Genomic DNA, 12,516 nt, shown 5'->3' with positions numbered 1-12,516 from the left:
AGCAGCCCCGCGCCACAGAGCTGAAACACGCACCAGCAAGGAATTGTCACCTTGGCCAGGTCAGCACTCACTCACTCCTCCACCAGAACACGCACACTATATAGTCTCTTCATTGTAATTGTAAGTTGGTTAAGGCAACGGTTTCTCATTGTTGCATAAAGCCCTCTGGACATGGACGGATCTGTATAAATTATCTCTATTCAATTATAATTAAATAAGGTGTTCTGGCCAAAGGGCCACAGGGAATTTGCTGCTTCCTCTTCCTCTGAGGATGAAGATTATAGCAAAGGAAAGATCAAGCTGACTCCAGGTATTGGCCAGAGAAGAAGCAGATCCAGGGCATTTTCCCACCTGCCCAGTCAGAAAGAACCTGCTGCAACTGTCAGTTGCCCTGAGACTGGAGAATAGAGGGGAAAGGACACCAACTGGAGGAATAAGAAGTGTAGAATAGTTCCACCACTTCCCATGCTAGTTCTTTGTCCATTTGTTCTTTTGCGTAGGGACTGACCTGTTTGTCTAATGTAAGAAGTGGACGAGCATTATTGACACACGATGGGTTTCTGGTATAAAGGTGGTGCTTATTGCATCCATTGTATATAATTGTACAGAGGCATTCCGAAAAGGTATTTGTTGCATGGATGGATCCATGGTTAGGTTAATGGTGGGGTGGAAGTTTTAAGGTCATAGTGGGATCAGACTAATGCGCTGATGCAGTATAAGGTAGATTAGTGTGTTCAGCAGTCATCTATAGCGGCTAAAATATTATTTTCTAGCAGCCTGTCAGTGGATTGCTGCTTCCTTAGAACCCATCAACCTTTTGGCTACTATAGATTTAAGGTCTGCTGCAGCTCTGTTTGGATTGAGGCTGAAGCAAGAGATGAGGGTTAAGCCTTCATGCTTGCATTGCACCAATTTTTCTAAGACCTTTAGGGTAGGGTCACTATTAGCCCATCAGTGCAAACTACCTTGCAGTGGATTTTTAAAACCACTTGGAGCCTCCAGTCACAGAATTCCTGCATCTTTTTGGGGGCTGGCTATCAGTGTACAATGTGTTTAAATGCCAGATGGGTTGGGATGCTTCTATGCAGGGGCCAGTTAAGCTGACTGTGCCTTGGCAGAGCCAATGGCAAAGACTCTGGGGTGAGCTATGTGCTGCTCTGCCCATCAGGCCTCTGTTCCCTCCTCCTTAATCTGGGCTATTTTCCTGCTGGCAGACCAGAGTCCTTCCCCCTTCACCTTTTCCTAAAATGGGCATACAGTTTAGGAATGCCTAGTAAGTGTCACTGGCAATCTTTGTGACCCAAGATAGTCTTATAATGCCACAGCCAAATCCACCCCCCCATTCCCATTTTCCCCCTTACACTGCCACGAGACATTTAAAAGGAAGAAAAACACAACACAATTGCATTTCTTTGTGCCTTTCAACATCTTTCATTCACTCTGCCTGTGTTTAGGAACTGTTCTTTGGTGGGCATCTGGCTTACTTATACCCATTCTACTGATGCCAAGTCAACTGGATGTGGGGGTCCAGAACCCTATAAACGCCCCTCATCACAGAGCAACCAGGAGCCTGTTGGAGGAGGGATGGCATACTCTGATGCAGAGAATTTGGTGTGGCGGTGGAGGAAAGTGCCATCAAGTCACAGCTGACATATAGCTACCTTGTTTGGTACCCAGATTTTATTTATTTATTAGCTGCTTTTCTACCATGCAGGAACTCAAGACAGCCTACAGTATAAATAAAACAATTGCAGATAAAAAAAGAAAGCTTAAAAATAATCAAGATAGGACTGCCAGTAACATAAAAACAAAGTTAATTCAAAGCAGTCCTAAATAAAGACGTCTTTAGCTGCATTCTACAGTAGAGAAGGGACCAGCTGGGGATGCTGTTTCATAGTCATGAGACTGCTGCTGAAAATACCCTCTCTTGTGTACCCATCAGGTGAGCTTCTTTAGCCTCTCCCTGTGATATTAATTCCTAGGCAGGGACATATGGGAGAAGATGGTCCTTCAGATACACTGGTTCTAAGCCATGTAGGGCTTTAAAGGCCAAAATCAATACTTTGAATTGTGTTCAGGAGCAGATTGGTAGGCACTCTAATTGCTGTAATATCAGGGTCACAGGATCCCAATAGCTGGTCCCAACCAGCGGTCTGGCCTCAGCCAGACCAGCGGTCTTGCCTCCCTTCAAAGGTTGCTCTTCAAGGGTAACCCCAAGCTGAGCACAGTGCAGTAGTCTAGTCTATATGAAACTAAGGCATGGATCACTGTGGCTATATTCATTATGGGACAGAGGTTCTATATAAAATTTTGGCAGATGTGACTTCTAGTGCTTTCAGGAGAAGATATGTTTGCAGAAATTCTTTACTCAATACTGTTATGGCTGTATTCATAGATGCAGATCTGAGAATGAGGTGGTAGAATGCTGAGGTGGGAAAAAGGAACATTTTGGAATGTTCCTCTATGTATGAGAGCACCAAGTACTGAACCTGGCAGTCTTTGTTTAGGAGGCAAGATGCAGTCTCTGTTGCAGCCCCACCTTGTGGAATGGCCTGCCTGAGGAGGTCAGGAGAGCTCCCACACTCCTGTCATTCCCAAACTATGTAAAGTGGAGTTGTTCAGGAAAGTTTTCTGTAAAGGTAATAGGGTTATACTATAACAGAATGGTTCAGGAAGCCACTTTATAAAGAAAAAGGGACTATGGACTATACCACTGTATACAGGATATATTATCTGTCTGCTGCATGTATTATTCCGTTGTTGCTGCACTGTTTTCTACCAATGTAATATCATTTTTATGCATTGTCTCTTCACCTTGTATATCTAATATGCTATGTTTAATGAGATTTCTGTAATCCTAGTCCAATTTCAGTCTCTGTAATGAAACCAGACTATAAATATTGTAAATAAATAAAGCTTCCTGATGCTGTTATTGACCTGTATCCATCCACATTCAGAAAATTTAAGGGCACTTAAGTAATTTTAAGATGGGACAGTGATTCCCCACTCTCACTGCAGCCCCCCCAATATGCTATTCTTGAGGGTCCACTGACCTCCCCAGAAACATATGCTCAGTGGCCCTTTATCTTTAACTCATTTGCTGAGGAAATAACTTCATTTTGTATTCGATATACATTTCAGTTTTCATTGCACAGTTTTAAGAGAAAGCGCTTAGACCATTTTATTTCAGGAGGCACTGTGAGGGAAACAGCTGGCTATTTAAGAGTAATTTTTAACCTAGACCAGAGGAGCTGTTATAGTAGCTCGTTGCAGCCCAAACAAGAGAGTTTTGTGGCAGCTGAAAGACTCACAGCCTGGTTTACCCATGCAATGGAATAAGGTGGTAGTAGGCTTCTCAAGTGGTAGTGTAGAATGTACCCTTTGAGAGTGCAGGTGGTGGTGGGATGCGGGGAGTCACGTTTTTAAAAGTTGCATCTTGTATAAAGTCCCTGAAAATAAGAAAGCAACATATCTGGGAGAAAGGTTCTAGCCCCACCCGTGCTAATTTTCAGTTTACAGGGAATGATGTACTTGTAGGGGACTCTTTTAAAAATATAACCCTTCTCCATCACTACGAAGTAGTACATTCCTTTTTGTCCCCTTATCATTTCTTTCTTGCACTCAGCGCTGCATGAACAGACTAGGTTGAATATATATATTGTTGCAAAAGCTTTCCTGAGCAGGGCTTTTTGTTGTTTTAACCGAAAAGCTTTTTCTGCTTTCATACTGCTAGTTTCCCCTTTATAATTATTTTAATTTGCTCTAGCTCACTGCCTTTGTAATTCGAGATTTTCACGTGTATTTTTGTTTTTAATATAAACCAAACATTGACATTTTAAAAATAGACCAAATGATTTTGCAGCTATCTCGTTCATTTTTTGGAAAACATTTCCTAAAGACCCTTAATTATAGGCGTTAAGGCAGCCCAATGCTTTCTGCAGGTACTCTGAGTGACTCTAGGCACATACTGTTGCCGGAAAGTGACAGGATGCCTTCCGAAACGCAAGCTCGAATCCTTTGTGCACTTTTCTCGCTATTAGCCCTCTAAGACTACATTTCCCATCAACCATGAAGGAGTCCTACAATCCCGTTGGAAGGAGAGTGGGAGGGAGGGGAGAACACTAAGGCCGGCATCGGCGAAGCGCCAGTCACACAATTCCCAGGATGCCCCGGAGGAGAACTCCGCAGAGCGGAGGACAAGGACTCGATTTCCCATGAAGCCCTTCGCAGCCGGACCGGAAGTGGCTCCTCCTCGAGGGCGGCTTAAAGCGGAAACGCTGAGCCGGGGCGGGGTAGGGCTGCAGTTCCTTTCGGGCCTCGCTTGATGCGCAGACTGAGTCGAAGTCGCTGCTGAGGAAGCCGGGAGTGCGAGGAGCAGGTCTAGCAGTACCGCCGCGCCGTCTATCCGCCTTTCTTCCTTCCTTCCCTCCCTCGCCCACAGCACCATGGTAAGGACCGGCGCCCCCTCCCCCGCTTTCCCCCCTCACACCCCTCCCGCAGTGGCCGCCATCTTGTCTCCTGGCCGCCATTTTGTGGGGGGCTCGTGGGGGCCCCTTACTTGCCGGCTTGGGCGGGGGGGGGGGAGACGCACTCTTCCTTGTTCATCCTCGTTTCTGTCAGCTCTTCAGCCTTGTTATGGCCGTTGTAAAGGGGCGGTGAAGCGGGCGGGTTGCTTCCTCCTGTTCTCCCTCAACTGTTCCATCAAATTTTCGAGAATTCAAATTCTCTTCTTTTACCCGTTCTCTGGTTGAGGGGCTGAGGTTGGGATCCAGGAAGACGAGCTCTTGAGTGTGAGCATGTGGGCCTTCTCCCTTTCAGGTTTGAAGCACCTGTTTTTGTCTTTGTGCTTGAAAGCCTAGGGAGGGAATCCTATCTTGCGGTCTTTCGATTGTCTCCTTTTACATCACCCCGTGGTCTAACAACCTTCCCTATTCAAGGAATGTAACTCTGCCAAGGTTAAGGCGTTTTTGCTGTAGAGTTCGGGATGTCGTTAAGTCTGGAGTTTGCACCCAGTGGGGGAGGGGTTAACCGGCAAATCGTTCTCGCCCCAGAATATTCTAATGATTATAGTCTTCTTCAGCAGCTTCCTTTATCCTACTTTAGCCACCCCTGAGGCACTAGCTGGACCAAAACTACTTTTAGTGCTGGGAAGAGGACCAGGGAAGGCTGGGTTTGTAACACATGTCCACCCCCCAACACTCAATTTGCCAAATTGCTTAGTCATGGATTGAAAATTATTCCTCTGATGTGCACTCCTGTTCATTTTCCCCAAACTTCTATTGGTTAAGGCTGTTTCCTTTTTCAGTGGCAGAACCGTAGAGCAATTCTGCATTTCCTGACAAAAGCCGCTAGGCACTCAGACTTCTGCAACTTACAATGGAAACATGCATGCAGTTCCTGATTGCCCTTTCTACTGGCTCTTCAGTCTTCCTCCACCCACCCCCCTCCCCTGGGCCATGCAGTACAATTATACTTCCTTTTCTGGAGCTGGTGGCCAAGTCAAGGATCCGCCTCCCAGCCTGGCTGCTTCAGTGCACCAGCTTCCTCTGTTCCACGTTACTTTCTTCTCACCCCATAAATGAGAGAGTGAACCAACTTTCATTCCTGTCCTTTCTCCAGAGACTTTCTTTTTGCTACATTCTCTAATCAGTGCTGCTTAGAACTGGAGATACTATCTAAGCATGCCATTCCATACCAAGTCTGGCAGGAACTCGCAGAAGAATCTTTTTCCCTGTATGCTTTCATTACAGGAATGCTGCCTCTGTACTCTTTTAAAAGATAATTGAGGGTTTTGTGTGGAATTTATTCAGCTTTTTACAAGTGTGCCTCAAATGCTGACAACACTGAAGTCAAGCACCAGTGACTGCATTGAGCAGAATGGGGTTAGGTAGCGAATACCTGTTCTTGGGTGCTAGCAATCTTTGGGTTTCTCATCAGATGAAATTCTGGCTAGCTTTGGTGGCCAGCCCAAAATCTACTTGTCCCCATCCCGCCTTTTACTGAGTGTGCAAAATCTTGTCCCTGGCTGTATTTAGAGTGCTTCAGTGGTGCTCTACAGTGTAAAGATTGCCCCGCAGTTCAAATTTAATAAGGAGAACAGAGGCTAGTTTGACATGCTGAGTACATTTGCATTAAACAGCTACAGAAATGTTTCCATGTGCTTAGTCCAAGCTCAAGAGAGAATGGTGTAAACCTTGTCTCCTTCATCGAATAAGGCTTTTTTTGCTGCAGTCAGGAATTAATTGGCCTCCATTTCTGAGCTTTCTTTGGACATTATACCCTGGGTTCCAGTGCAACCACTACTGAACCCCTTTCCTTCTCCTTGACAGGCATCTGGCGTAGCTGTCTCTGATGGAGTCATTAAGGTCTTCAATGACATGAAAGTTCGTAAGGCTTCCACCCCAGAAGAGGTCAAAAAGCGCAAGAAGGCTGTGCTCTTCTGCCTGAGTGAAGACAAAAAGAACATCATCTTGGAGGAGGGAAAGGAGATTCTGGTGGGGGATATCGGGGACACCGTTGATGACCCGTACCAACATTTTGTCAAGATGCTGCCTGATCGTGACTGCCGCTATGCCCTCTATGATGCCACCTATGAGACCAAGGAGAGCAAAAAGGAAGACCTTGTTTTCATCTTCTGGTGAGCAACTCTTTCCTCTTCTTATAAATCATGCAGTTTTTAGAATTGGAGTCTTCTTTCTCATTCTGGATCTTTCCGCTGCTTGCCCAGAATCTTAAGCATGGTTCCTTGTTTCATAGAAATTCCAACATAATATGCGACTGTAGTTCAGGTTCCAATCTGAGGATCTCACTTAGGGTGATGGGCGGGTAACAAAAGGCATGGATAGAGGATTGCTTTGTCACCTGCTCTCTAACAGCTGCTTGGCCAAATTAGCTTCCAGATCTCCCCAGGAGCTTATTCTGTAACCCCTTCATTGTTGAATCTCCTCTAATGAGGAATGAGCTAAGAGAAATCCCAACTTCAGAAGGAATTGAGGACAGGTCTGTTGCACTGGATTGGAGGGCCCAGAGCTTTTCAAGCAGTTCTTGGGGTTTGCTTATATTGGGGTCATCTTGTTCATGGGAGATTGCTTATATTGGGAACGTGTGTTAACTTGCATAGTTTAAGTGTGAGTCTTGTGAGTAGGATAGGATATGCCGCAATCATGAATATCTCTAGAATCCAGTATTTGTTGGCATTAATGTATTAATCAAGAACAAAAAATTTAAGTAGAGGTGGGTCATAGGTGAGGTTTGAGCAAGGTGTTGCTCACTTCCCACCCTGTGAGGTCATGTCTCCTAGAAGAAGATAAGCCAAACCTATGCCATGGCTGTAGAAGCTTGCTGCCAGAAGGTACCCTTTGCTCCAATACGTAATTGTGTTGCAAAGGTACATTAAGCAAGTAATGTCTAACTTGGAACTGGATTGTAAGCTGCTGAGGAATGTGGCTACATGCATAAAAATGAGTTTGGAATTCATTTTCTTGTATTTGCAGAAAATCGTGTTCTAAAAGATGTATGCAGTATGCTAAAGGATACAGATGTTCAAAAGAAATAAATTAGGGTTCCTCATCTGAGGAACTATCCCTTAGATTCAGAGCATAATAGGCTGCCCCTTCCTGTACTCAAGCCTGTTTGCTAGGCAGAGACCTGTTCCTATAGATAACAAGCTGTTCTTCCTCTCCCCTGGAGAGGAGTTGGTCTAATTCCTGTTGTATTAAGATTGCTGTTCCCTACCTACAGGGCGCCGGAGTGTGCCCCCCTCAAGAGCAAGATGATTTATGCCAGTTCTAAGGATGCCATCAAGAAAAAACTTACAGGTGAGCAGCCATGGATGTAATATGGGGATGTTGGTGCAGTTTCTATTATTCAAGCTCATGCATTGATACTGTGTTGCCTGAAAGCCATGAAGTATGACCTGTGGTTCAGCCCTTGAGCTCTGTGCTTTTGCAAATGGCTTTATCACTCAGGTTACCAAGACTTCTGTGAGCTGTGCTAGTGGAGCAGCATGATGCTGCAACTCCTGATTTTGTTAGATTATAGTATTGGATTTTGTGAAGTATTTTACATTGCATTTACCCCTCAACAAATGGAGGTTTTCATCAGCTACATAAAGTCTGGAAGAGCTTCAAATGCAGCTTGTGCCACTGCCACAAACTAGAAATCTGGACCTGCTTAGCTCTCACCTTTTCCATCTTTCAGAAGATGGTTTTTTTTAAAAAAAAAAATCTTAATTCTCCAGGATTTATGCAGCGGCTAGGGTGGACAGAATGGCCGCAATTGTTCTGTTGCTGGGAGTCTGGCATGTCGGGGTGTCCATCAGTTGTGTTTTTAGTCAGCTCTTCTTCCAAAGATCAGTGGACAGTGTACTAGATTCTCCTCTACCCATTTTATCTTTGTAACCTTGTGATGTGTATTCTAAGCAGTAACTTCAAGCTTATAGCTGGCTGTAGCAGTGCCACCAGCAACCTACTTTGGCTGTGGTGATCTCACTGATTATCAGTCATAGCTGGCTTCTTGCAAGAGATGGCAGAGAGGCTGCAGATAAGGAATGGATAACTCCCGGTTTGCTGCTCCTTGTCTGGTGGCTCGCTCCCATCCCCTAAACAAAGTGAGATTGCAGTTCAGCTTTGCTGGCTGAGAGTGGTTTTCCTTCTGTCTCCAAGCAGCTAGCATCTGATGTGGATGGGAAGGAGGGGGGAGCACTAGATTACATCGACCGCACTGGGAAACTGCCTGTTCACTTCTCACCTCTTTTTTTTTTCCTCCCCCCCCCCAAGGGATCAAGCACGAGGTGCAAGCAAACTGCTATGAGGAAGTGAAGGACCGCTGCTGTCTGGCAGAGAAATTGGGCGGCAGTGCAGTCATCAGCTTGGAGGGCAAGCCTTTGTGAGCCCCCTCCCCTGTTGTGCCAGTGTCTCCGGAGCTTCCATGTTAATGGCCCTGTGCTACCGTTTTTGGGTTGGTGGGCGGGATGTGGGGTGGGCTCCTCCTTTTTAGTTATGTTCCAATTTCTTTTCATCTTCACCCATCTGGTGCTCCCCTCCTGTAGCAGCTGCCCCCCAACCTTGCAGCTGCTGTTGAAACTTGCCAAACCATCTACAACTCTTCTCTCATGCCCCCCTCCACTTTCTTCCATGCCCAGTCTTTAAGGTGACATTCCTCTGGGCCCCACTCCTTGGCTGCCTCCTTTGCCCCCCTCCGTGGGACCATCTGCTTTCTCCATTCCAGGCATGGGACCACTCCAAGCAGGACCCTTCTCCTGGCCAAGGCTTCAAGGGGGAGAGGGCATCTGAAGGTCAGGGGGTCTACAGGCCCCTTCTCATTCCAAAATCAGTCCATCTTGCCTGATGTGTAAATTTTTTTATTGGTTTCTCTGTGTGTTTGGAAAACAATGTGGAATGGCAGCTGCATTCCCTCCTTCCTTTTTGACCAACCCCCTCCCCTTATCTGCCATAGTGGCTTTGTGCTTGTCTGTAGTACTGTGTATAAATGAGATATTGTGGAGAAAAGTTGCACCCATCTCAATGTTGGGGGTGGAATTGCCCCACCCAGTGGAACTTAACAAAATATGGAAGCAGCACCAATATTGACCTTCAATAAAAAAAAAATTAATGCTATTCTAATGTGTGCTGCTCCTTTCTCACCTGAGCTCTGGGGGCGGGGGGGAGTAAGGGTGTACATCAAGTGCGTGGCTTTTTTTCTTGGTGCTAAAATATTCCAGAGCTTGTGCCAAGGTATGTGATGAATTCCTGCCAGTTGACTAAATATGCTCATTTTGCTCAAGTGAAATGCTGGGAAAAGGGAGTGCTGAATCCGTGCTTAACTGAGCATGTTTGGGAGGTTCTTTTAGCCTGGACCTCCTTCCCCAGAACCTAAAATCACGAGCGTTAAAAGTTCCACAGTGCCGTCTGGAAGAGTTCTGTGACATTCCTTCATCAAGCTAGATGAACAAAACTGTTATTTCCTTCCCCATTTTTGGGATTGACACAGTAACTCAGTCTCTTTGTAGCAGTTTGTAGTGATTTAGGATGGATAGCCAGAAGCTCCCAGTTGATCGAAATGGAACAGAACACCCAAATTCAACCTGTTTTTCATCTGTTTCCTTGCCAAACCTATAGTCACTCAACAAGGCATCTGTGATCATTGTTTGAGTTCTGAGTGCAGTGGAAAGGAGAGGGACACGGGGGAACCAGAAGAGGGCAGTTGCAACAAATAGCTCCCTGTGCCCTTGCTGCTGCCTGACCTGGATGCAGACATGACAATGTTGGGCCAGTGCATCAATTGTAGATGAGCAAATAGGAGGAAGTGACTGCATGAACGTGCTTTAATATAGCATAAGGGCCATATTGGCCACTCAAGCTGGCAGTGATTTTTTTCCCAGGCTCCGACAAAGAAGTCATTTTTGCTGGATATGCCCATGTGAGCCCAACAGGTTTACAGACCTATGTGCAGCTTGGTGGCTTAAAACTCGTGACTTGTTACTTGTAAAAACAGCAGTCAGTCTTGATACCAGAAGTCTAGTGTAATGTGTTCCCAGGACCCCTCCTTAGGATGAGGCAGGCTGCCACATTTTGCACTGACTGAACCACTTGCATGGTTTCAAGGGTAGCCTTTTATTGAGCATACTGCAGCAGTCAAGTTTTGTGACTTGAATTCCCTGCCTCCATTCCTGCCCAGGGCATTCTCTTATCTCCCTAACCTGTGCTGTTGCTAGGATGCTAGCTTTGCCAATATCACATTGCACATGCCTCACTTCCTGCATTATTGGTGCAAGTCTTGCTTTCCAGATTTCTCTCTGGGTGTGGCTGGCCTGCTTACTTAGGCTCTGCCAAGAGAGACCAAAGTCCTAAGTCCTAGGTGTGATCTGCAGTCTTGATTTGGGTGCCTCAGGCACCTTTGGAGCTGAATCATGTTGGTATTACAAATCCTCCTGTCACAGCAGAGCAGATTATTTTTGGCAGATGTGGTTGACTTAGGCTCTCCTATAAATCCTGAGGGATGCACTATTATCTGGATTGCATGGGGCCTGAGAGGACATAAGAACAACCATATTGCATCTGACCAGTGGTTTACTCACTCTGATGATAAGGGTTCCAGTTAGTCATTGGAGCAGTGCTCAAGCCTTGTCATAAGTTGTGCTACTAGATAAGTGTGTGGAGCTTTAATTGTTTTAATTGTAGGTGTTAAGTGCCTGCTGGAATTCTTAATTGTAGATGTTAAAATACCTGCTGGTATCTCTTAAAACAAGCAGGAAGGCCTTTGCATTGGGTAGCCTTCTAAGGTTCCATAAATAAACCATCTGATATCAGAGATGAGGGTCTGGGTATGTGTTCTTTCTTTCCCTTCATATGTAGCAGCGGGTCCCATCCCTCCCGTCCACCCCTGAACCTGTAACTGCTTTTAAATCTGGCATGGGTCTCTTATGTACACCAGTGGCTTGTAATGTTAAAAGGATTCAATTGGGGTACCTGGGTTCAAATAGTTGCTCAGGCTATGAAGTTCACAGACTGATCTTGGGCCAGCTGCTCAACCTAACTTACCTGCCTACAGTAGAGGGTGGCTGCAAGGATTAGGGGGGGGGGAGCCTGGATGTGAGTATAAAGAATATGATGGTTCAAAGTACTTTGTGGATGTTTGCAGTAATCCTTGCAATATACCTGTTAGGTAGATAATGGTATCCCCACCATGAAGAGAATTGGGGATTGTTATAGAGTGCCAGATTTGTAAAGATTTCTTGAGTCATAGTTCCCCACTGCTTGCCATGGTGGTACACTGGCACTCTTTAATTGCTATGCATGTTTTAGTTCTGTTTTTCAATTATACTTTAGGCTATATTCTGACATTCCAGTGCAGCACCAGGAAGTCCGGCTTCAACATTTTATGCTTTGTGTAACATTGTCATTAAAACTGTTTACAGTAAGAGACTTTAGAGCATGAATGTCTCAGTTCTAATTAAAGTTTCAAGTTCTTGATCATTATTTGACAGCCTACGGTGTGTAATGTGTAAGTCTATTTTTTTCACCCCTTCTGTGGCTTCTAGTGGGTAGTGGATAATCCCAAGTGGTCAAAGTGAGCTCTTGTATATGCTCAGAAGTCCTCTTGTTCTGTTGATATTGTTTTCATCTTACTTTTTTTCCCCAAGTCGTTCAGGGTCATGTACACAGCTCACTCCCACACTATTTCTGCACAACAACCTTGTGAAGTAGATTAGGCTGAGAGAGTAGCTAGCCTAAGGTCACCCATGACATTCATGGCTGAGTAAGGATTTAAATCCAGGTCTCTCCAGTCCTAATCACCATATCTACTCCAAATTAACACCATATCTGCTCCAAATTAGATTTAGGTTCTGAATTACCTTCAGGGCTGAGCCCTTTGTTATCAGTACCTTACACACAAGACTGCTTTCCAAAGGGCATTTACAAAGTAATTTTTTTCCTTACCGCTTTACTCTCAATTGAGCATGAGACTGAGCAGTAACAATTCTTTCAGGTTTCCACTCCTAATGACGCAAATTGC

General features: G+C 45.2%; 1 protein-coding gene across 1 annotated transcript; it reads left to right on the top strand.

Moving 5' to 3' along the window:
* The first annotated feature begins 4,274 nt into the window (after positions 1 to 4,274).
* On the top strand, positions 4,275 to 9,617 carry CFL1 (cofilin 1). The gene is made up of 4 exons (XM_054990265.1): positions 4,275 to 4,448; positions 6,330 to 6,637; positions 7,741 to 7,817; positions 8,778 to 9,617. Exons 1-4 carry the CDS (start codon positions 4,446 to 4,448, stop codon positions 8,888 to 8,890), a joined length of 501 nt encoding a protein of 166 aa, XP_054846240.1. The 5' UTR covers positions 4,275 to 4,445; the 3' UTR covers positions 8,891 to 9,617.
* Positions 9,618 to 12,516: the final 2,899 nt, after the last annotated feature.

This window comes from Eublepharis macularius, chromosome 1 (genome assembly GCF_028583425.1).
Source record: "Eublepharis macularius isolate TG4126 chromosome 1, MPM_Emac_v1.0, whole genome shotgun sequence".
In the NCBI taxonomy this organism is placed as follows: domain Eukaryota; kingdom Metazoa; phylum Chordata; class Lepidosauria; order Squamata; family Eublepharidae; genus Eublepharis; species Eublepharis macularius.
The sequence above is the reverse complement of the archived record's forward strand: the minus strand, read 5'-3'. Positions and strand labels throughout refer to the sequence as shown.

What these genes read in the sequence shown, in the direction of transcription:
- CFL1 (XM_054990265.1), top strand. An exon ending in GACCTTGTTTTCATCTTCTG is followed by an intron (nt 6,638 to 7,740) that starts GTGAGCAACTCT and finishes CCCTACCTACAG; the next exon opens with GGCGCCGGAGTGTGCCCCCC. An exon ending in CATCAAGAAAAAACTTACAG is followed by an intron (nt 7,818 to 8,777) that starts GTGAGCAGCCAT and finishes CCCCCCCCCAAG; the next exon opens with GGATCAAGCACGAGGTGCAA.